This window comes from Podarcis muralis, chromosome 2 (genome assembly GCF_964188315.1).
Source record: "Podarcis muralis chromosome 2, rPodMur119.hap1.1, whole genome shotgun sequence".
Taxonomy (NCBI): domain Eukaryota; kingdom Metazoa; phylum Chordata; class Lepidosauria; order Squamata; family Lacertidae; genus Podarcis; species Podarcis muralis.
The window spans coordinates 51,013,222-51,037,079 of NC_135656.1; the positions used below are offsets into that span (position 1 = coordinate 51,013,222).

Sequence of the window (23,858 nt, forward strand, 5' to 3'; positions counted from 1 at the left end):
CCCAGGCCATGGCCCTCAGTGGCCTGGCTTCACACCTCCTATTTCCCCCCAAAAATTTTTTTATTCATTTTATAACATAAATAAACAACACAAACAGAAAAACAAACAATACAAACAAATTCTTGTCTTATCCTTATTTTTTCTAAACATTGTTTGGTGAGCTTCCCCAAGTCCCCCCATCTGATTTTCATTTTACCTCATCTTTAGTTTACATATATCATAATTTTAACCATTTTTTTAATCACACTTACTTTTACGATTAAAATCTTCACATATTATTCCTTACAAATAATACTTTTTTAAAATACACTATCTTCTACTTCTAACCCTGCAGCCTATATCCACTTCCAAAGCTATTCTAAGATTTAAATATTAACATATTTTTCAAATATTCTTTAAACTTCTTCCAATCTTCTTCCACCGTCTCTTCTCTCTGGTCCCGGAGTCTCCCAGTCAGTTCGGCAAGTTCCATATAGTCCATCATCTTCATCTGCCATTCTTCAATAGTTGGTAAACCTTGTTTCTTCCAATTCTTCGCTAGTAATATTATCGCAGCTGTTGTGGCATACAGAAAAAAAGTAACATCCTTTTTGGGGATTTCACCCCCCACTATAACAAGTAAAAAGCCTTCTGGTTTCTTGATGTGTTTTTCAACACTTTTTTCAGTCCATTATAAATCCTTTCCCAGAAGTCTTTTACCTTGGGGCACGTCCACCACATGTGGTAAAAGGTTCCTGCTTTTCCCTTACATTTCCAGCATTTATTATCATGAGTATGATACATTTTTGCTAGGCTTCACACCTCATTAGGTGTGTTTTTTGCAAGACATGAATGTGTCCTTTAACAATGCCTCTTGCTTACTTGGATGGAGAATAGAGGAGGATGTATGAGCATGTGTAGAAACTGGCCCCTAGAAGGGTGGTCAGGAGGGAATGTGGCCCCTGGGTGGAAAAGCAGAACCCTGGGGTTTCAGACCAGGAGCTTTTCCCACCCCAGCTGGAGATGATTCAGTCTGGTGGGTCACAAGATGGACAGCCAAAATGGCAACTGGCAAAGCTAGTGAAGATTTACCACATAGCAAGTCCTGTCATTTCCAAATTCTGTAATTCCAAGCAGTTCCTCTAGATGTCCCTATTCATTTACATTTGTTAGTGTGTATGAGCAGCAGAAGTGGTCTGTTTCTGCCAAGACTACTGTACCAATCTAGTAGAATATTTGTTCAAGGTCCAATTAAGTCGAAGTGTATGTTTCATTTAGTAAAACTGGTTCATGGATCTCAAAACAGGTTTCTCTTACATTATGCTTTCAGTCCAGCTGCCGGATAGTGTCTTTGCAAAACCCCATTGTGAGATGAGAGGTACTAAGCCAATGGCAGCCAAAGGGATGTGATACTCTAAGCCTCGGTGAGGTCATGGTGGAGTTGCAAGCTACGTGCCAGAGTAACAAAGGTCATCAGAGTAAATCAGGCAATCCTGAAGCTGGAAAGATCATACAGAGGCCTCAGAAACTACAGAAGTGAGCTTAGAAGAAGCCAAAGGAGAGAGCAGGGCCCTCAGAAGACAGGTTCAGCAAACAGCCATTCATTACAGCTGTAATTGGCTCATATTTGCTTGCTGTAATCCTGTCTAAATTACTCCTTGACATTTTTGCGAGGTAAATTTGGCATGACTTATAATAGGTGTGTGTGTGTGTTATGTTGTAGGAAGCCCACTAAAGACATGCTATTCTGAATAATTTTATATTACAATCAGAGGTGGCCCGCCCTGGCCTGTTCTGCCACCTGAGGCAAAAAGGGAATTGCCACCTCCTGTTCTCTCCCCACTGCTCCTGCCATGCCATGCTGCCACCACTTCAACGCCCCAGCTCCCACCAGGTTCGGCAAAAGCCAGTGTTGCCGCTTGGCTCCTCTGCCTTGGGGTAAGATGATTAGCAGCATCGCGGACCATAACCCCTCTGTGTGGCCAGCAAGAAGGTGGCGTTCTGGTGGTGACAGAAGCAGTGGAGTGAGCAGAGTTCCACCTCTTGCACTTCCGCCGCCTGAGGCGAGTGCTTCACCCAGCCTCATAGGTGGAGCAGCTTCGATTACAGTCATACCTCAGGTTACAGACGCTTCAGGTTGCGGTTTTTTGGGTTACGGACCGCCGAAACCCAGAAGTACTGGAACGGGTTACTTCCGGGTTTTGGCGGTCACACATGCACAGAAGTGCCGAATAGCAACCCGCGCAGACGCGCAGCTGTGGGTTGCGAACACTGCGGGTTGCGAACGTGCATCCCACACAGATCACGTTTGCAACCCGAGTGCCCACTGTACAGTACAGTGTTCCCTCGGGTTAACAACTTAATTCGTTCCGGAGGTCCGTTCTCAACCTGAAACTGTTCTTAATCTGAGGTACCACTTTAGCTAATGGGGCCTCCTGCTGCCACTGCGCGGCTGCTGCCCAATTTCTGTTCTCATCCTGAAGCAAAGTTCTTAGCCCGAGGTACTATTTCTGGGTTAATGGAGTCTGTAACCTGAAGCGCCTGTAACCCGAGGTACCACTGTATTCTGAATTAGGTGACTGTAAACCACTGCCACCAAACCATGGGTACTGGTGGTAATATTATTAATTCCACACAAATATAGGTTGTTTACAAAGACACCCATTCAAATACCGCTTCTACCACCCTTCAGGAACGCAGTGGGGGGGGGGGGTCTGTGTGTTTTTGCAACCCTAAAGCTAGTGTTGCTAATCAATGCAAAGCTACAATTTACAAATCGTTATCTGAATAAGAGACTCTCTGCTCAAGGATGACATTTACAGCTCCACCATCTGAGCCAAGTCTGCTCAAAGGGAACTCCTGTTCCATTCAGTGGCGCTCCCTCCCAGGTAAGCGGGGTTGCTAGATCGCCTCTCGTAGTTCCTTTAGGTCACTTTCCCCGACACGCACATTCTTAGCTCCCTTCGGACCATTTCCAAAGAAGTGATATAATCTTTAATCCTCCCGGGTTTCCCAGAGTTAGAAAGTGTGCCGGCGGCGCACGAGATAACGTCCCGCTTTCAGCTTCCTCGCGGGGCGGACTGGAGCTCCGTTGCACGTCTTAGCCACGAAGCCACTTGAGCGCCAGCCGGGACAGCTCGCTTGCTCGCCGGGTGGCTTCCCTTCCTGGAGAGACCCCTCTTCTTCCCGATCCCCAGCAGGGGCAAAGGAATCGGAAACGGAAACTACAATTCCCTTGGCCCCTTGCGAGGGGTGTTTGCGAAGGAGGGACGCTGTGGAAGCGGCGGAGGGCTGCTTGGCCGAGCGGGGGGCGGGCTCGCACGACCCACGGCTCCGGGGCGGGGCCAGGAAAGACACGCAAGTGGCGGCTCCGAGAGGAGGAGGCGGGGCGAGCGGGACGCGGAGGGCTCCCGGTGTGGCCAGGACGGGGCGGGGGCAGAGATGCGCGCCCAAGCCCGAGCAGGTGAAGCGGCGCTGCGAGGCCACTCCACGCGCTCGCCTTGAGCGCTCTCTTCCGGGGTGGTCGCTGCGGAGCGCCGGCTCCTGCGCTCTCCGGCGAGGGGGCGCGCCACGCGTGGCCGCGGAAGCGCAGAGAGAGGCAGCCGAGCAGGCTGAGCCGATCCTTTCGCTTTCCCAGCCGAGGCAACGGTGCGTCTGCCGGGCAGGAGTTGTTCTTGCGCGCTGCTTTCCAGAGCGGCTCTGGGTTCGAGAGCTGCCGCCCAACCAGCCGGTGCCTGCCGCCGCTCGCCTCTCGCGGACTAGCCGACCGCAGCGCCTGCTGGCTCGCCGGACCCGTTTCCCTTCTGCCCTCTCGGTTTATGGTCGGACCATCGAGGGCCAGCCCGGGGCAGTGCCATGGCGTTCGCCAATTTCCGCCGCATCCTGCGCCTCTCTGCTTTCGAGAAGCGCCGATCCAAGGAGTATGAGCACGTTTGCCGGGACCTGGATCCCAACGAGGTGTGGGAGATCGTCGGAGAGCTGGGCGACGGCGCCTTCGGCAAAGTGTACAAGGTGAGCAAGAAGATGCGGCGGCGGGAGCGAGTTCGAGTTCGGCGCGCCTTGTAGGCGCGTGGGGTTTGCTTGGTGGGGTAAGGTAAAAGAACCGGCAACTTCACGAAACGAAGAAGGAAAGGCTGGCGCATGGGATTTCTCGAGTCTCTCTCGTATTCACAAGAACACATTGCAAACCGCGTTAGGTAGCAATGTATGCGGTTCGGAGGGTGGCGAGCCGTGACACCAGACTGTTTCCTCAAGAGGAGCTGAGAGTTCATTTTCACCAAAGTCACGTGGAGTTCTCCCCAAACACTTAGGGGTTTCGTTTCATACCTACAGGATAAGTTGTTATACTTTTGTTGCTTACTCTGGGAAAGGGGGAGGGGGTAAACTATCTTGTAGGATGTCACTTTAACAAGTAACTCGTCCTCTTTGAAGAAGTGCCTTTGATTTGGGCATTCATAAATGTGAAACTTACCTGTATCCAGTGGTGTGAGTTAACTTTTGCATCGGGAACACACCTGAATAGATCAGAATGGTCACTGCCTTTCCCAATCCCCCTCCCCCGGCTTTTTAGTAGGTTGAGGAATCCTGCAAACTCCACAGCTGTGTGCATATGGATTTTGTTTGGATAACTTTACTCCTTGTACACATGGCAAGTCCGTGCAAACCATCCTGGATAGAAAAATATTGTTCCTTACCAGTGTGAATAATACAGTTCAGGGATTGAAAGGCATTAATTATTGAAAGGAGAAATAGGCAGAGACCTGCTAGATCCAACCAAAGGCCTCTCTGGTCCAGCATAGGCCAGGCCACTGGCCAACCAGAAGCTGCAAGGGCCGGCCTTAAATACTTTGCTGCTTGAACCAGTTAAAGTGCTAAAGCACAGCCAAGTTATTCTGCCACTTAAGGTAGAAAGCTCCTCTTCTCCAACAGTAAAAGTACAATAAATATTAAACTAAATAACTTAATAATTTGATGTCCCACCATGGCACCCAAACACAGCTGGCCAATGGTAGGGCCTGTGCCTGAGCAGGATATGAGTGCAGTTGCCCTGTTTTGCCGATTTCCCCCAGCAAGTGGTATTCATAGGCATCCCGCCTCTGGCCCTGCAAAGCAATCACAGCTAGTAGCCTCCCATAGCTGCTGTCACATTTATGCAGCCTGCAAAGCCTTGAGAGGAGGTTAAATCCTTCTTCCATTTGGTTAGTAGCAAATTCTTACTGGGTTTCGTTTCATGTAGGAATGGTGTTGGGCAATGGGGGATGAAAGAAAATATTCCGCAAAAGAATTTTTAATTTATCCTTGCTTCTTATGAGAGTGGCATTCATGGCAACAGGTGGGGATGGATTTGGGGATCAAGTGTCCTCTTTCTATATGTCCATGTAGTGCCCCCCCTGCAAGAGCACATGTGTTGCCAGAAGTCTGTAAATCATATAGACTGTGTGTTCCTTCAGGGGAGATGTGAAGTAATCTTGGATTAAAGAGGTAGTGCAGATTTAGGGGTGCCCTGCATTTTGTCGTTCTATTCTCCCTGCCTCCGATCCAACACCTCTCTCTTAGATTGTAAGCTCCTCTGAGCAGGAACCCTAGAAGCTCAGCCCCAGTATGTTTCAGCAAGGCACATCAAGTTCCTGTTAGTAGGTATTTCTAGATGGATGCTTTGAGAATACTGTTCATCAGTCTTCCCCAACCTGGCGCCCTCTAGGTGTTAAGATCTACAGCTGTTGTCAGCATGCTGAGAACAGCTGTATTTCATAACACCAAGAAGGCACCAGGTTGGGGATGAGTTATAGTCAAAAACATCTGAAGAACTCCAGGTTGGGGAAGGCTCCTTTCTGCCACATAGATTTTCTCAGCTGAGTCAGCTAATTGGGTCCAATTTGTGATAATGGGCAGCTTTATTTATAAAATGTCAGGGAGATGCTCTACAGCAGTGTTTCCCAACCTTGTGCCTCCAGCTGTTTTTGAACTACAACTCCCATCATCCCTGACTAGCAAGACCAGTGGCAAGGGATGATGGGAATTGTAGTCCAAAACAGCTGGAGGCACAAGGTTGGGAAACACTGCTCTACAGATCGCTTGCTGTTCCAGATGTTGGTCTTAGTGCTTTATATTTACATATATAAAAATAGCTTCTTGTTCAGACCTCTTTCCTCCCCCGCCCCCACTTAGCCCATTTGAGTGCCTTCAGGTGTTGAATCTAGAGCTGTCTTCAACTTTACTAGACAAATCCTTTTGGGGAGCCTGGATTGACTTGGCAAATCTTGTTAGTAATAGTGACTAGAAGCTAATGAGAGGCCAGCTGGGCTCATTTGCAGGGGGGATATGAATGCTGCTAGACTGAAGACAGATTTCTGGGAAACAAGGTTAGCAAGAGCCTGAATGGGGCTTGGGCAAGTAGAGGTGGTACTGTAAGGCGAGGCTAGTGATGGAGTCTGGCCATACGTTAGACTTTAGAGATGAAGGGAACTGGCTTGGATCCCTGCCCTTGGTGAGTGCAGTACAAATTGCTGAAATGACTAGTGTAGTGCAGGGACCGCAGCTCCCTTTTTGTGGAAGTAAGAATAAAAAATTGACCTGTTCTTCAGCAGTTGCAACAGATAACACTGCCACAATTGCACAAGGCAGACTTGGCCAACCTGCTACCCAGCATGTTAATTGGGGCTGAGGTGAGTTGTAGTCCAAAACACCTGGAGGGCAGAAGGTTGGCTAGAGCTGGCTTAAGCAATATGCAAGGGTACTAGGCTTGAGGAGGGCTAATAATGGCTCATCTGACTGCATTTCAGTCTAGGTTCTTTGACAATTCTGTTGGCTACACACAATAACGGCTGTCAAGAATCCATTGTGGTAAACTATTTAAACCATGTGATGCATGTGTGTTCCCACTGCTCTGGAAGGCAAGAATTAGTGTGTCCATCCAAACCACAAGAGTAAAAAAACGTCTTTCCTGTTACAATTCAGAAAAGCATTGAACTTGTGTGTTTAGCAGAAGCAATGTAGATAGAGGCTGCCACTTTCAGACTGAAATGCTGCTGCAAGCCACTGGAAATTACTCATTTATGCCAGAAGCCTTTCCTCCTAAGAAAGTAAGATGAGACCTGCTGGATCAGGCCAGTGTCCCATCTAGTCCAGTATCCTGTTCTCCAGCAGCTGATACTCAAAAGCATACTGGCTCCAACAGTGAAGGTAGAACATAGTGCTTGGGGTTAGTAGCCATTGGATAGCCATATCCTCCATCAATTTGTCTAATCCTCCTTTAAAACCACCCAGGTTGGTAGCCACCACTGCAAATGCCCACCTATCATAGGGGAGTTGCTCCATCCCAGTCGCCCTTTTCTGAACGTTTCCCAACTCCGCAATATCTTTTTTGATGTGAGATGATCAGGACAGTGCACAGTATTCCAAAGCAGTCATATCATAAATTTGGATGGTGGCATTATGATGTGGATAATTTTATTTTCAGCTAGTTGTCCCTGTTCTGTTTTTTGTTTTGTTTTTTAAAGACAGGATGGGGGAAGCACTGCACTCATCAATAAAAGAGAAAGAAACAGGGAATGGGAGAGGTACCCAGTCTGTGATACCAGCTGGAGGAATGTGTCACTCTGGGAATACTGTAGCTCACTGTTAAAAAGCATTTATTTGGAAATTAACATCCATTTAAATGGATCTTTTCAAGTGTGTCTAAAGGCCATGCTCTGGTTATTTCCCTGCATGAATTATCACAACTAACCCCCCCAACAGCCTTCCTGACCCCCTTCCCTTTGTTCCGTGCATGTCTCCTGCCAAGACTGTCCATCTCCCCAGTAGTTGTGGGCTCTGGCCCAAAAAAGCTTAACTTTTAAGACACCACAATCTTGTACATTTGGTTCAGTGGGGCTTGCTTCTTATAAATTGGCATAAGATTGCAGCTAAGCCAACAGACATAGTTGCCTCCCTGGAATAATTCTGATTGAGTGCACCACTCCTCAACCCCATCATTGTGCCATTCATACCCAACATGAATTTATTCTCCTTACTTCATGGTCGTTTAAGCATGATTTCTCTTCATGGTCTTTTAAACATGATTTTTTTCTTTGGGCAAGGGCTTCATTGTTCAAACAAAAACCCAGGGAATGAGCTCAGCTTCCACTCCTTTCTTTGTACTTGATCAGACTTTTCCATTTCCTCCACCTCCTTTCACTCCTTCTTTATGCCCCCTTTCCTGTTTGCTAGTTTTTAAATCCAGCCAAAGTCAAGCAGAGCTCCAGTGGGCGAAAGATGCAGCACAATTGCCACTGCAAGCTTACTCAGAAGTTGTCCCACTGCTTTCAGCGGGGCTTACCTCTCAGGAAAGTGTGGCTTTAGGCCTGTTTAGTTTTTCCCATTGAAATAGTGGAATTTAAGCATTTTGGAGGGCCAGATTATGCCCCCTTGCCGACATGGGCAGTCCTTGATGTATGAGTAAAAGGTAAAGGTACCCCTGCCCGTACGGGCCAGTCTTGACAGACTCTAGGGTTGTGCACCCATCTCACTCAAGAGGCCGGGGGCCAGCGCTGTCCGAAGACACTTCCGGGTCACGTGGCCAGCGTGACATTGCTGCTCTGGCGAGCCAGAGCCGCACACGGAAACGCTGTTTACCTTCCCGCTAGAAAGCGGTCCCTATTTATCTACTTGCACCCAGGGGTGTTTTCGAACTGCTAGGTTGGCAGACGCTGGGACCGAGCAACGGGAGCGCACCCCGCTGCGGGGATTCGAACCGCCGACCTTTCGATTGGCAAGCCCTAGGCGCTGAGGCTTTTACCCACAGCGCCACCCGCGTCTCTGATGTATGAGTAGCTTCTTGTAAAAATTTTGGGTTGGAAGGGAATTTAATTGTGCAAAGATAAACAAATTTAAGGTGTAGTCCTATGCACACTTGCTTGGAAATAAGCCTCACTGAACACATTTGGACTTACTTCTGTGAGTAAGCATGCATGGGACTGTGCTGTAAGTAACATAAGATGGAAGACTTCCCTACCTCACTTCTTGTATAACTGAATGGGAAGAGGGCATGGCAAGCTTGGGTGGCCGTAGGCTCCAGAGTATGCCCGGTGATGTCACTGGTGCTGAGCCACAGCCCAGAGACCTTTGAGCCTGCGCAAACATGGCAGATTGGGCCTTCCCTGCCCTCCGAATGCCATGGCGAGGGTGGCAGCTTTGTTGTCAGATTATCAGCTTGGAATCCTTGTCCAGAACCTCAGACTTCTTGTACATGCAGTTCTCTTAGTAGTTGATTGAGAGACGGGGTGAGGAGTACGGAAAAGACTCCCAACAGAGTAATGATTAAATCTAAGAAAACTGAACTACATAGCATATAAGCAACATGCTGTATAAGAACATCCATTTTGCTTAAATGCTGTGTAATATAAACCATATATATTTCATAGTGGGACTCATGCAGCCCAGGTGGTGGATAGCTGCAGCAGCACCGGTCCCCTAAACTGAACTGTGGCCGAGAGAGCTTCAGGTATCATTCAGTTTCTCTGAACTGGCTTTCTATAAATTAATAACCAGCCTGTATTGAAAAGTCTCTGCTTCAGATCTCAGCTCAACCAAGAATTGGGCAAACTGTCCTTTGCTCAGCCTCACCTCCAAATTTAGAGATAATCCTCCCTATTTTACAGAGTTGTTATTATGAACATGCATAGCATACAGTCATAGGAGTGACTCCTGCTGGCTTCAGTGGGGTTTAGGATTGGCCTGTAATTTGCACACGCAGCAGTCATCATATAGCAGTTGTTTTTCAATAAATTTGAGGTGTACTGTATAACTTTGGTAACCCAAGACTGCATGATTGGCGGTGGTGTCATAGGTGAATCATGATTGTGTCAAACAATTTGAGGCTTCCTGGTCATCCGTTCTGGGTGATTTATTCACATCTTGTTGGCATGTTAAGGATACTCTCCCTTGCTTGTGTTATGAAATGAAAATGAAAAGCTTGGGGGAGGGGGAATGGAATGTATTTTAAGAAGTGCCTATCATCACATATGTTTACTATAGATACAGTTTATATACCTCTCCATGAGACTTCCTCTCAGCCAGAAGAGGGACTTCCTGGTTCATTTTAAAACACCAAGCGGAAGGCAGAGATTGGGCCAAGGTCACTCAGTAGTTCAGAAAGTGGTCTTTAGCAACCCTCACGCTCTCTTGTTGATGCAGCTGCAGTGAAATTAATAATAATAATAATAATAATAATAATAATAATAATAATAATAATAATAATAAAAAACACAGGCTGCATGCAGGTGGGTAACTTTCCTGCTCTCCAGAGAGCAGTGGACAAGAAGACAAAGGAGCTGCCATAAGTGTCCCCCTTCTTTCAAGTGGGCATTCTAGCTCTAGCATCTTTCTCCATTCCCCATGGAGCAAAAGAACTATACAAATGTATCTGAACTCAGGAGGGGAAGGGGCGGGTGTATTGTGTAAGTCAGTTCCTCAGCAGGGATAGGATGCCACACACTATGGTTGAGATGGCCTCATCCATGCTGAGAGAGGGGGGTAAAGTGGGCTTGAGAACCCCGAGGGAAACGGATGGTCCTCCAGGCATTGCTAAGCTGCTGCAACTCTCACCAACTCTGACCTAGTGACTGTTCTGCCTAGGGCTGATGGGAGTGCCAACAACATATTCAGGGTCAAAGGTTGCCACCCTTGCTCCTTATCCTGTTGGACCGTCTTGCACTGCCTCCAGATGATTCAGTAGGAGCAGCAAGGAGGGTCCAATCCTTTCCAGGCAGGGTGTAGGAGGCTCAGATGCCTCTAAGCTCTTGTTCCCCCTGACAACCCATTGTACCAAGCCATAGACAGCTCTCAGCCAGTGTCTTGGAACAATAATTATCCCAGTAAATCTGGAATAATGTTATGACATCCAGCAAATGGCTCAGTAATTACTGCGGTTTCCCCAGTTTAATTACCAATTTAACTAGGGTAAGTTTGGCTGTCCCCAAGGCATTCCTCATCATGTCCTCGTCATCATGTCCTGTGTCTGCCAGCAACGCACAGAAAATAATAGTTGGGTGCAAAACAACCTGACGAATAAGCACTCTGAATGTTTTACGTTGAGGAATTTGGGTTGCATGCAATGAGTTTATGGGGGAAATATATTGCCATGTCTTTTTTTAAACGAGGCTTATCAGCTGCCTTTAAAATGTGTAGCTTGCCTAGATTAGAACAAGTGTCTCTCACTTTGTCTTTCATCATCTTCCCCAACCCATGCATATGTTGAGGGGGAACTTGATAAGAAAACACATATCCCATCTCAAATTGTGGAAACTGGGACAAAAGAAATGCTTGTTGTTGTTTAAGAAAAGGGAAGGGAAGTAAGGGGGAGTCAGTGGTGTGGTGGTTCACTGCTGAGCACCATTGCAGTGTACATTCATTTTAATGGGTGTCTCTCTCAGCAAAACAATACTAATTTGATTGCTTTTCTGCAACAGATGTTACCGTGTCAGCACAATGCCCTTAAAAAGAAAAAGAAAACCTTTAAAATAATTTTATTTCTACACCATTGAAGCTTTTTTTAATACAGAATAAAGCAGACCTTTTCGTTAATTTGCATATATGCACGGGGATCAAAGGAACTATTGGTGTTACAGGTTGAAGCAGATACACTGGGAGAGATTTTGCACAAGGCATGTAACTGGCAGGTGCAGCACTTAGTGAAGAGCATAAGACTCTTAACTACTGAAACAAAGTCTGCTTAATGTTTATGTTGATCCAGTCCAAAATCCATTCAAAGCAATTAGAAGCTCTGCAGAGGACTCTGGATCTTGCAGTTCTGTACATCTGAGCTTGCTAGGTATGAGAAGGTAATCCCTTGTAATTTAGAGAGTCTCTGAAGTCTGCAGGATGCTCTGCACGTCCTTTCCATCTCTGTCTGCTAAAAATGGCAGCCCATGGCCAAGTTCCTTCCTGTTCCTCCTTAACATCTTGCTCTGTGCCCTGTGTCAGGACTCCATTGTGCTCTGCTTTTCTGTATCACCCCCACCGCTTCCACAATTCCCCATAAACAGCTGCCACTCGTGAGTGCAAAGAACTGCCCATCAAGAGACAAGAGTTGAACCTGACATGGTGGTGCCATTTTTTGGCAGTGGCCCCATCCCTCATTGGTATATATGTATATCGGTCTCCAGAAGAAGGGATTGACGCTCCTTGCTGCTGCCAACATTTTGTTCTTCCTTTCCTCAGACAGTAAAAACAGATGCCCTGAGGCATCAAGAAGCTGAGCGTGACTCTCAGCGTTATGTAGGTGGGGCTTTGTTAGCAGTGAACCAGGCAAAGGAAAAGTATATTGTGTTATGGGCCATTTGAAATGCTTGACCAGCTTGTATGATGCTCAGACCTATACCACAGTGGTGGATGCTCGAAGCAAAATAGCCCAAAGAAACTTTTTACACATGCAGGCTGAAGGTCAGCTTGCTAGAATGTTGTTGTACAACTGCAAATACTGGAGCAGGAAAGTTTATCTGCATTTTTGAGCGTGCCCCAAACCAGAGCTGCCCGCCTTGCTAAAACAGCAGGGATGCATCTGTGCCTCTTGTGAAATGCTATCGCTCTGTTCCAGAGGCTACTGATGAGAACACCTACGCCCCTGATAACTCGACTGTGGCAGGATGTGTTTTGCTAGTGTGGCCTCTTGACACTGCCTGTTTCTGCAGCAAACAATGTACTGAAGTAACTTCCTGCTGAAAATGTGGTCTGGGTTTTTTTTGTTTTTGTAAAGTTCTCTGTTCTATTGGTGTTGCAATATACCCTAACTATAGCAATTCTCCGCTTTCCATTTCAAATAGCCATTTTCTTAAGTACGCTGAAAATGTCTGTCTCCTTATCCTCCATTCAGTGCAAAATCATCATTTTTTTAAGCCTGCAATACTAACCGTGCTAACCTGGGAGTAAGCCCCAGTGAATTCAGTAGGACTGATTTCTGAGTAAATATAGGATCATAGAATTCTAGAGTCGGGAGGTACCCCAAGGGTCATCTAGTCCAACCCCCTACAGTGCAGGAATCCCAGCTGAAGAATCTCTGATAGATGGCCATCCAACCTGTGATTAAAAATCTCCAATGAAGGAGAGTCCACCACATTGCGATGTTGAACAGCTCTTACAAACAGCAAGTTCTTCCTAATGTTTAATTGGAATCTCCTTTCTTTAGCTTGAATCCATTGGTTTGGGTCTTACCCTCTGGAGCAGGAGAAAACAAGCTTACTCCATCTTCCACATGACCATGGGTAGGCAACCTAAGGCTCTGGGGCCCATGCGGCACAATCGCCTTCTCAATCTGGCCCGCAGATGGTCCAGGAATCAGCATATTTTAACATGAGTAGAATGTGTCCTTTTATTTAAAATACATCTCTGGGTTATTTGTGGGGCATAGGAATTTGTTCATCCCCCCCAAAAAAATATAGTCCAGCCCCCCACACGGTCTGAGGGACAGTGGACCGGCCCCCTGCTGAAAAAGTTTGCTGACCCCTGCACATGACAGCCCTTTGAATATTAGAAGATAGCTATCATATCACCTCTCAGTCCGCTCCAGGCTAAACATACCCAGCTCCCTCAAGTGTTCCTCATAAGGCTTGGATTTCAGACCTTTGCTATCTTGGTTGCCCCCTCTGCACATGTTGATTAGGATTGTGCCATAATTCAAACATTTGAGGTGATTATTTTTAGAATCTAATGGCTGGGGAATTCCCGACACCTCCTCAAATGATCTGAACACTGCAAATCCCCTTCTCTCCTCCCTCCCTCCCCCACCCCAATCATTTTGTCAGATGCAATGTTGTCATTTCCTAGCTGAATTAAATTTATTTTGACCCTACCCTAGTGCTACATTTCCTGGATTTCGAGTACGAATATATCTCTGGCAAATTCTGCATGTGACTTATACAGTTCAATGCTATTTTCCGCTAATGAATATATTTTTATGTTGTGAAATAAGTTACTTTCTTCCTGATTACATGAATGAGCTCTAGAGGCTCCCACATAGCTCCAGAGCCCATGAGCCAGCCTGCTTCATTTTGGATCAGAGCCATCACTATTGTAAAGGTAAAGGGACACCTGACCATTAGGTCCAGTCGTGGCCGACTCTGGGGTTGCGGCGCTCATCTCGCTTTACTGGCCTCATACAGCTTCCTGGTCATGTGGCCAGCATGACTAAGCCGCTTCTGGCGAACCAGAGCAGTGCATGGAAACGCCGTTTACCTTCCCGCCGGAACAGTACCTATTTATCTACTTGCACTTTGATGTGGTTTCGAACTGCTAGGTTGGCAGGAGCACGGACCGAGCAACAGGAGCTCACTCCATTGCGGGGATTTGAACCGCCAACCTTCTGATCGGCAAGTCCTAGGCTCTGTGGTTTAACCCACAGCGCCACCCGTGTCCCTTATCACTATTGTAAGGTGGTCCAAATATCTCCCAGGTGGGAATTATTGTCTCCACACCTCATCTGAGCTCTCAACCGGTTTGCTAGAGGGCTGTTTGTGGTAGTTTCTTGACATTAATTTCCATACTGCAGACTTCTGCTGTAACTGCTGGACAACTCGGCCTTTTAATGCAGTGGCTTGCGTTTGAAAGCGAGCAGAAATTAAGATTTCTGACATTTGTGGTAAAGCTTCAGCAAACTTCTCTAAGAGGAAAATGCCAGCATAGCACTGGTGGCACTGAGATGCTTCAAATATTCCATGGATTCCTGCGTGCATTATGTGAGACCTGAAACTCTTAGAGGGCAATGTTTGACTGAATTAATCGGAGTCTTTCTTGCATGGCATAGCTCTCAGTCTTGAACTTCATTCCTATTCTTTTGCCCACTTGAAGCCTTCTGGCCTTCACAATAAGACACAGAAACCCTGAGGCTTGCTGAAGAGCTCTGTAAGGCTAATGTGGATGAAATACTTATTGTCTTCAATTTGTGGGCTGTTCTCCCTGTCGATTCCAGGCAAGGTGATAGGTATTTGCATCTCCTGTGTTTTGACTTGCCCCAGTTAGCTTTAAAGCAATTCTGATAAGCTCTTACACAAATGGTGTCATATAACAGGTGCTTTGTTCCATGGCTAGCATTCTCTGCTTCTGAAACACCCAGCTACAATGACTAGAGAAATAATAGTGCCACTCAGCACAGCCTTTCCAATTTTTGCTTTATTCATGTAGCTTCATGTTTGTAGCAATCCTATGTGGCCCCTATTGACTTTCTAATCAGCTTCAGACATTCTATCTGAAGCCCCTGTGTCTGAAATGCTTCCACAAAGCCACTGACACTTTTTTGGGGTTGGGTGGGGAATGCCTATATCTGAAAATGCACTGCACTTTTTAACTTTCCAATATCCCTCCCCCACCCACCTGCCTCAACCCTCTTCAATTTGGTTTTCATCCCATTCATTCAGCCAAAGCTGCACTTTGGTGGCAATCCAAACTCTTGCCATTTAGTGCTCAATAGAGCAGCATAGACACTGCCACAGTCCAACCACTTGTGCTGGCAAGGGCAGAAGGGGTGGGTGGGGACAGGGCAAATAAACAACAACCCTTCTCTATTCCAACTTCCAGCAGGGGCAGATCAGTCTCAAAGCGCCCCATTTCAGCCGATTCTGCTTGCCACTACCTGTGGGCATGCCATCAGCAATAGCTGCTGCCCACCCCCTCCTGGGGAGGCACATTAGGGCATCCTTTGCTGGTGGAGCTTCCCTCCAGCAGAACTGGGCAGGACAGGGTGAAGAGACATCTCTGTCCCATCCAAACCCCTGCCAGCACACCGACCAGAAGTTTTCCTAAAAGCAGCCTGCTTAAAACTGAAGACTCATTGAGTTATCTGCAGCTTTCAATACCGCTGTTAATCCACACTCTTAACCTCTTAACCTCTCTCTTTTGTATTGGTTTTTATGCTACAATGCCTTCTTCAAAGAGCTCTTATCTTGCTTTTTTCCATTTAGTTTCTGTCATTAGCTTTGTTCTTCCATCACACAGTAGGTTTTCCCAGACATTCCATAAATTGAGACCAATTGATAGCCTGTACTTCTCAGGGCAACTTACAACAAAATCACAATGCAATAACAATGGCAGAAATAATAGGTAAAGGTAAGCATAGCCAGCAAAAACCTGTTGGAATGAAAATTTGGTACTGTCATTTTTACCTGATGGTTTTTTAAAATGTACCCATTACCACTTTTATTCAAACAGCATCCATCTCTCCACTCTGTTGTCTTCTCCAATTCTTCCTGACCTCTTTTACTGTCTTCCCCACCCGAGTGACAAAAACCTACCTAACTCAGCATAAATAAAAGCAGGTTTTTAAGGTACATGATTACAGAGCAACAGTATAGTATATTCTTATACTCTATTCAAGACAGTAAACTTGTGACTGCTTTCATACAACCACTAGATAATTATCCTTTCCTATATGCAGCTGAATACTAAATATTTGCTCAAATGCACTTTCAGCCAGCAAGCATACCCATCACTTTACCTCTGTGGTCAGTGGATTACTGAAATTGGGAAGAGGTCAGGGTTTCTGGCTGAAAGTTCCCATATAACAGTGTGTCTGAAGCCCTGAACCGTTGTCCAAGTTTTATTTGGAATTGTGTTTGTAAATAGGATTGCTTTCCACTGCCATGGTTCCCACCCTGGGACCCATTGAAGAAGGCCTGCTTTTGGGAGGGGGGCACTGCCAGTTCACAGTAGAACTGTCGTGGAGAAGATTTCTCATAATTGGAGGAAGAGAAGTGGAAGAACTAATCTTGCCACAAGGACCTACTTAATCTGACACATTTCTGGCATGTTTGACAAAGAGTAAACAAAAACATAACCTCACTGTAGCATTGGCTGCCTAAACCCCATTCCCTTATACTGACTCATGCTGGCCCTGCAACCCTCTGCTCAGCAATGTGGTTCCGAAGAAGTCAGTTGCAATGAGTTGCTAAGAAACATCTAGCAAGTATGGGAAATTGCCCTCTTTATGATCAAATATTCTTCCCACACCCCAACATACCCTGCTGCAGGCCAGGTTTCCTCCTAAGAGGAGTGGGACACAGCTCGGTAGTAGAGCACATGTTTTGCATGCTGAAGGATGCATGTTGAAGCGCAGGTCTCCAAGCGTTTACATGGTGGTTCACTCTTGTACACAATTCCTCTTTCCCTTCCTCTGTTCTAGAATGGATTGCGTTAAAAACAAACTAAGCATGCTCGCTACCTGTCACCATACAGCCTTGTGCCACTTCTCCAACACGGTGAGCCCAAACTATGGCTTAGCGAGAGCATGTGTGCTCCCTGAGCAGTGCTTGTAACCCTTTGCTTTTCCCGGCTCCTTTCTACTGCTTTGTCACTCTGAGATAAGCCAAGGTTTGACTTAGCATGTCATCCAAGCTGAGGCGTCGCTAGGCTCTTCCCTCACTACCTGTGAGCGTATGCCTAGGCTAATATACGTAGGATTGCAGCTTGAATGTTCCTCATGCTACAAAACTCCCTTCAGACAACGCATTGGAGAGAGAGATAGACTACAACCCTTATCCACAATTAGAAGAGCATACTGGATCAGACCAATGACCCATCTAGTTCAGCATCCTGATCTCACAGGTGCCAACTTGATGCTTGTGGGATCTGAGCACAAGAACATTCTTTGCCTCCTGGGGTCTCCAGCAACTGGCATTTTGGAAGCATTGCTTCCTCTTTTTTGCAATAAGGGAGTTTGTTACATCTCTTTTGTGACTTTGACCTTAGAATGCTGCGGAGGAGCCAATCAGTGAAGACTCCCAGACGTTGCAGAGCATGCAGTGATAGGATTCTCCCCTGCATTCTGAGGTGAAAGGCACAGAAGGGCTGTGCTGTGGGTTCCCCCACCCCTCAAAGGTACAGATTGACTAGAATGCCTTTGAAGTTCTTCACTGCCCCTCTTGGCAGCAGGTAAATTATTACCTATAGTTCTGAACTCCTTTCCAGGCTCTGAACATTCTTTGCACATTCTTTGGCTCATGTGTAAGTATGATTCATTTCAGAGCTGTCAGCGGTTGACTTCATTATGTGGTGCTGTAATTGTTACTAGCATTTTTAAAGATCTCACTCCATTGTTTGGACTACGCAGATAAAATGTGCTGGAACCCATTACTTCCAATGAATTTATCAACATGGCATAGGAGTAAAAGTTTGAGAGATGACACTTGATTCTTCCAAAAAAAAAGAAGATGAAATTCTTGTTGAATCAATGCTGATCACAGCTTAGCTTCTGTTTCGTGGATGCTCTGAGGAAATGCCACTCCCTGTTCTCATCTAATGACCTTTTCCCAAACCACTTCTCTAAAACCTCCATAATGAGTTATTATTAAGAATGTGCACCCTTGCTTTGAACTCATCTTGTTTTGTATGCATGTGTGCCTATATCTCTTTATCTCTTTATGTATATACTGGCAAAGTCAGTCACCTCTCCTGGATTGTTTACATACAGTGGTATATATGAGCATAGCCATCCCTTGTATTCCAGAATGTGGTGAAAAATGGGGTCATGCATTTTAAATAAATAGTTACCTCTTAAGTTATCACCTAATTTAAGTGTTTCCCTCTATAGAATCATAGAATCATAGAGTTGGAATAGACCACAAGGGCCATCGAGTCCAACCCCCTGCCAAGCAGGAAACACCATCAGAGCACTCCTGACATATGGTTGTCAAGCCTCTGCTTAAAGACCTCCAAAGAAGGAGACTCCACCACACTCCTTGGCAGCAAATTCCACTGTTGAACAGCTCTTACTGTCAGGAAGTTCTTCCTAATGTTTAGGTGGAATCTTCTTTCATGTAGTTTGGATCCATTGCTCCGTGTCCACTTCTCTGGAGCAGCAGAAAACAACCTTTCTCCCTCCTCTATATGACATCCTTTTATATATATTCATATATATTTATATATATTCTATATGTTCTATATATTCAGCTGAATGTTGAGGCTTCTTGGTTACTGCTTGCTGTACTGTAATGTACTGCAAGGTAAACATGTTCATTGTTGGGATACTCTAACATGGCACCAATTTCAAACTCTCTTATGATCTGGCTGTAGGGTCACACTGAGGTAATCAGAAAGCAATTAACCATTTTGGTGTCCTTCTGTGATAATCTGAAGGATCAATTACTTGATGCATTGTGAGCAGGGGCATGTAGCGTGCAAAGATTTGTTCGTTCCAAAGAAAACTGCTTTGGTTTGGTGCTTCATATTGACAGCTTGCTTTGGTTAGGATCCCTAACCTCCCTCATTGCAGAGTCGCTGGTTCTATAGGCACTCCCATTTAACAATTACTTCTCTGGCACGTCTTGTTTTGCTTGTATGTGTTAACAGAAGGTCTTTCAAGGCCTCTGTGGGAGCATTGCTTGGAACTGGAGCATTTCTGGCTTGGCGTGGGGCATGGAATCCATCTTAGAAACAAACCTTTTGAATGGATTTGCCACCCTCTGGACCCCACAATATGTTCTGTGGCGATTCTGAATTGCAGGTGTAAAGTGGGGGAATCTATTTTGATCTTTGACCTGGAACCTTGTGCAATTTAGTATCAGTACTTCTGCATTCTTCAAAATGCTTTCTTGCTTTACTGGAACCTAGAGAAGCTTTCACCTTGGGCAATTTTGAGGCGGAGGCATAGTGGTGGATTGCAGTTTCTTCATCTTCTGAACACCCTGCCCCCCCGGCAAAAATAAAAATAAAAATGGACAGTTTCTATTCCTTATTTGTATACTGAACAGACGCATATGCTCTACCACCAAAATATCATTTCATGAGCACAGTGTCCTCTCTTGTGCTAGGAGAATAGCAGGAGAATAGCTGCCATTTCTCTCCAGGACTAAACCCTAAACGGTATCCTCTTAATCAGCAGAACTTGATGTTTAGATTCACATGCATTGTTTGCAGTTCAGTGAATTATTTCTAAATATTATTTTTCACTCTGGCTCTTTTTTTGGGGGGGGGGGTCATTAGTCTTCCCAATTCTGCTGGGTGAATGCGTTGCTTTGTACCACAGAGAACTGTGCTTCAGGGTTTTGAATCTTTAAACTCTGAAAAGTGGTCCCCTACAAGCAAAACAGCTTGGCTGCAACACTGTAGTCATGACTATGTTATCTAATGCTATGCACCTTTACACCCAATAATCCTTTTAACCTGATAAATGCACACTTGTTGTAGAGGGTGTCTGAATGTACTCCAAGAAAAGCTCCCTTGCCCTGAAATCATTCCCCCTGCATAAAATGTAAATTGAAATTTTCAGGAGTATGTGTGGACTTCCATTGAATTAATCAGATGAGATGATCTGAAAGGCAGCAGCTGCTGTTGGCCCAAACTCCGAAGGAGATCATCATTTCATTCCTTTACTCTCAATGAAACACAGTGGCTGACTGCTGAACTTGACCGAACCCTTTTTTCCAAATGGGAATGTAATTTACAGAAAGACAAGTGTTATGTTCAGAGCAATCAATTTGGCTGGGAATTTCCAGGTTTTAAAAAAGTCAGCTGCACCCCCAAAGGAATGCAGCATGTAAATGTGACCTATAAAACAATTCACAAATCTGACCATTGATAAGCAAGCATCCGCCATTGCCTTGTGAACAACAGAGTAACACTTTATAAAGCTCAAAAAAGCAACATTCTGATTGCCACACATTAATTGTTAGCCGCCCTGAACCTGGCTTCGGCTAGGGAGGGCGGGATATAAATAAAAAAATATTATTATTATTATTATTATTATTATTATTATTATTATTATTATTATTATTATAATCAAGACATGCTATGTGACCTAGAACAACCAAACTCATGGCAATAGAAGGAAATGGTCATTTTAGACACTTGGTGATTAAAAACAAAACAGAACCATGAGGAGCAGCCCTTCTAAGAAGTGAAGCTACTATTGCCACTGTTACTACATGCACAATGTTTGCAGTATGGATCAATAACCAATTGTGAGCCACAGTGTCATTGTGCATCATGTCCATAAAAGGAAAGGAGGCACCATGCATTTGTCTAGATAATGCAGAGCCATTCCTTGCCACTCCACAATAATCCCTAAGCAAGGAGTAAGAGTGTGCTAGTATCTCTGAAAGGGAGAATGCAGCCAATTATCAACCAATAAAGATCTCTTGGGACCAGATTATGGTGTCTCCTCCCAGCAAATACTTGCAGATGGCTCTCATAACTAACAACCAAATTCCGAACTGAACTAAAGATAGTGTTCCTAGAACAAGAGTGAGTCTGCGGGGCCGTGGCCTTAAAAACTAATGTGATTTTTGTTGGCATCAACAGAAGCATAAGAAAGAATGCAACATTGCAGTCTTCCGATCGTTCCATCAGCCATCCATCTAGGGATGCTATAGCAGTGGCTTTTCTGCAGTGACCAGTGGCGTAGCGTGGGGGGTGCAGGGGGGGCCGGCCGCACCAGGCGCAACATCTGGGGTTAGGGCAAATCCACAGGTTAGGGGGCGCAAATCCACGGGTTAGGGGGCGCAAATTACTTGCCTTGCCCCGGGTGCTGACAACCCACCCTACGCTACTGGCAGTGACAGGTGGTTGGACATCTTGAGATCCCTTCCACCTCTGATTCTCCGACAGCCTGTGATATGCAATCTTTATGAGGCAATGCAGTTCCACGAGCCTGTGCCATTCTGTGATGTTTTATTTCTCCTTTGATACAGAGTGCTCCCTGGCTCTACCAGGACAAAGAATATTTACATACTTGTGGGGAGGAATCACTAAGTAAGTCTTATTTGTGCACCCTGCAGTGCCTTGTTAATCCTGAACATTTTGCTTATTTACTTCTATTTTTATCCTTGTACACAGAAGGCTGTGTGCTTTCCATCTCTGGTACTTAGAACACATGCAGACACGCGCACACACACGCACACTCTGCTTTAGGTGCTCAGGATCACCTAAAGTTATCAACATTACCTTGTAGCAACATAAGTAGGGAACAAGCATTCACTGTCCCAGTAAGTGCTGCTTCAGTGTGGTAGGAGCTCTTGCAACCATGGAAGAGATGCCACTCTTGCTTTTACAGTCTTGTGCTGCCAGCAGCTAGTGCGCGCACACACACTGGTTTTTAGAAGATCAGTTCAGATTTAAATATTCATTCATATGAAAGCTGACCGTATGTTGGACTGCTTGCACTGTTTTCTTAAAATGGAACTGCTGTGGTTCATAATCCAGCTGGCTTTGGGCAGCTTATATTTCTGGCACACGGGCACTCACCTGCTGAGTTCTCAGTATGATTTTAGGTCTTTGAACATTGCTGATTTCTTTTTTTAAAAAAAATCCTTTGAAGGGAGTTTTGCTGTCTGAAGGGGAGGGAGAAAGGGAAGGTGCTTAATCTTCCAATCTGAATGTCAGCATTTTTCCTGGCTGGTTGTTCACAATAAGCATGAAGCAAAGAAAGGGCTTCTGTAGAAATCACTCCTTTATTTTTAACAGTGGGGGAAAACTATGGAGGCATTTTTTGGTGTCCGTCAGGCAAAACTCCTTTTTAAAACTAGTAAGAGAGGTTTTAAGTCGTCCAAAATACCACTGGATAACCGGTTTAGTCACAATGGCCACTTTTTTCTTCTCTGCCCATTTAAAGCTCTTCAGGCAACTTGTGTCTCCACTTCACAACAAAATGTTCTAGAAGGCGCTATTTAGTAAAACATTTAATGGTGTCACAAAACCCAAAAAACAATAGACATTTCCATGGTACTGGCACAACTCATTTCCATACCCACCCGCTGATAAATTACAGTGGTACCTCAGGTTAAGTACTTAATTCGTTCTGGAGGTCTGTTCTTAACCTGAAACTGTTCTTAACCTGAAGCACCACTTTAGCTAATGGAGCCTCCTGCTGCCTCTGCGCCGCTGGAGCACAATTTCTGTTCTCATCCTGAAGCAAAGTTCTTAACCTGAAGTACTATTTCTGGGTTAGCAGAGTCTGTAACCTGAAGTGTCTGTAACCTGAGGTACCACTGTACTTTATTACCTGCTTTTTACCCACCTGCTAATAAATTACTCCTGGACTGATCCGTTTGGGAAGTGATACAGGACTATCCAAAGATTTCGCCAGTTGTGTTTTTTCCCTTTCTCTTTCCTAGCTGTGCTTTAAGGTCAGGTGTGCTGTGTATTAGGCTGCCAGTACAGAACCAGTGAAGAGCTGCAAGGGTGATACTCTGCCTGGTCTTCTGCCCCTACTAAGGGGCAGAAGCTTTTCATTACAATATTTTATATTTAAATCATCTCTGAATTATTTCAAACTAGAAACAAAACAAAAAACCCCACAACAAATCTGATTCACTTAATAGTGAATACGCAGGTATTGCACATTGTGTGTGTGTCTCCATGTTAACACCTGGGACAGGAGCCCGTATCGACCCTTTCTACATCAAAGGCCTTGGGTTCTGCCCCTCTCTCTTGACCATATTTTCTTTTCCCTCCCACTCTGTCACCCATGGTTTGTGAGTCCTGTTTGGAATGTGGCTTTATTGGATAATGTGCAAGAGGTCATTGATAAATGACCCAACTTCTCTCACCATTCACCTCTACCACTTTTATGTGTGCCTCTTGCTTTTTATATTTATTGCAGCTATCTCCCTCCAGCAATGCTATCTTCAAATCTCCCCTCTTCCCTTCATTAAGAAATAAAGATACTGTGCTGCTGGCTCTGGACTGGAACCAACAAAAGTTTAGCATTGACCAAAAAAAATTGCTTGGGAGAATTTTGCAGGTTGGAATGCTGTGGGTGACTTGAATATGTGACCACTCTAAACTTAGTTATGCGAGTGGCTCAGGTGCTTTTGTTTGTTTATGCTAGGTGTGGATCCAAGCTATGGATGTCCCAAATGAGAAAATAAGTTCTAGAGAGATTCCCCCCACCCCAACCAAAGATCACGTATGTGGCACGT

At 45.4% G+C, this 23,858-nt stretch overlaps 1 protein-coding gene across 1 annotated transcript in view; it reads left to right on the forward strand.

Annotated features, from left to right (window-relative positions):
• The first annotated feature begins 3,364 nt into the window (after nucleotides 1-3,364).
• STK10 (serine/threonine kinase 10) overlaps nucleotides 3,365-23,858 on the forward strand; it is a 64,848-nt gene continuing 44,354 nt past the window's right edge. The window contains exon 1 of the mRNA XM_028717701.2: nucleotides 3,365-3,990. Coding sequence (XP_028573534.2) covers nucleotides 3,835-3,990 — 156 coding nt within the window. The 5' untranslated portion in view covers nucleotides 3,365-3,834. The remainder of the gene's footprint in view (nucleotides 3,991-23,858) is intronic.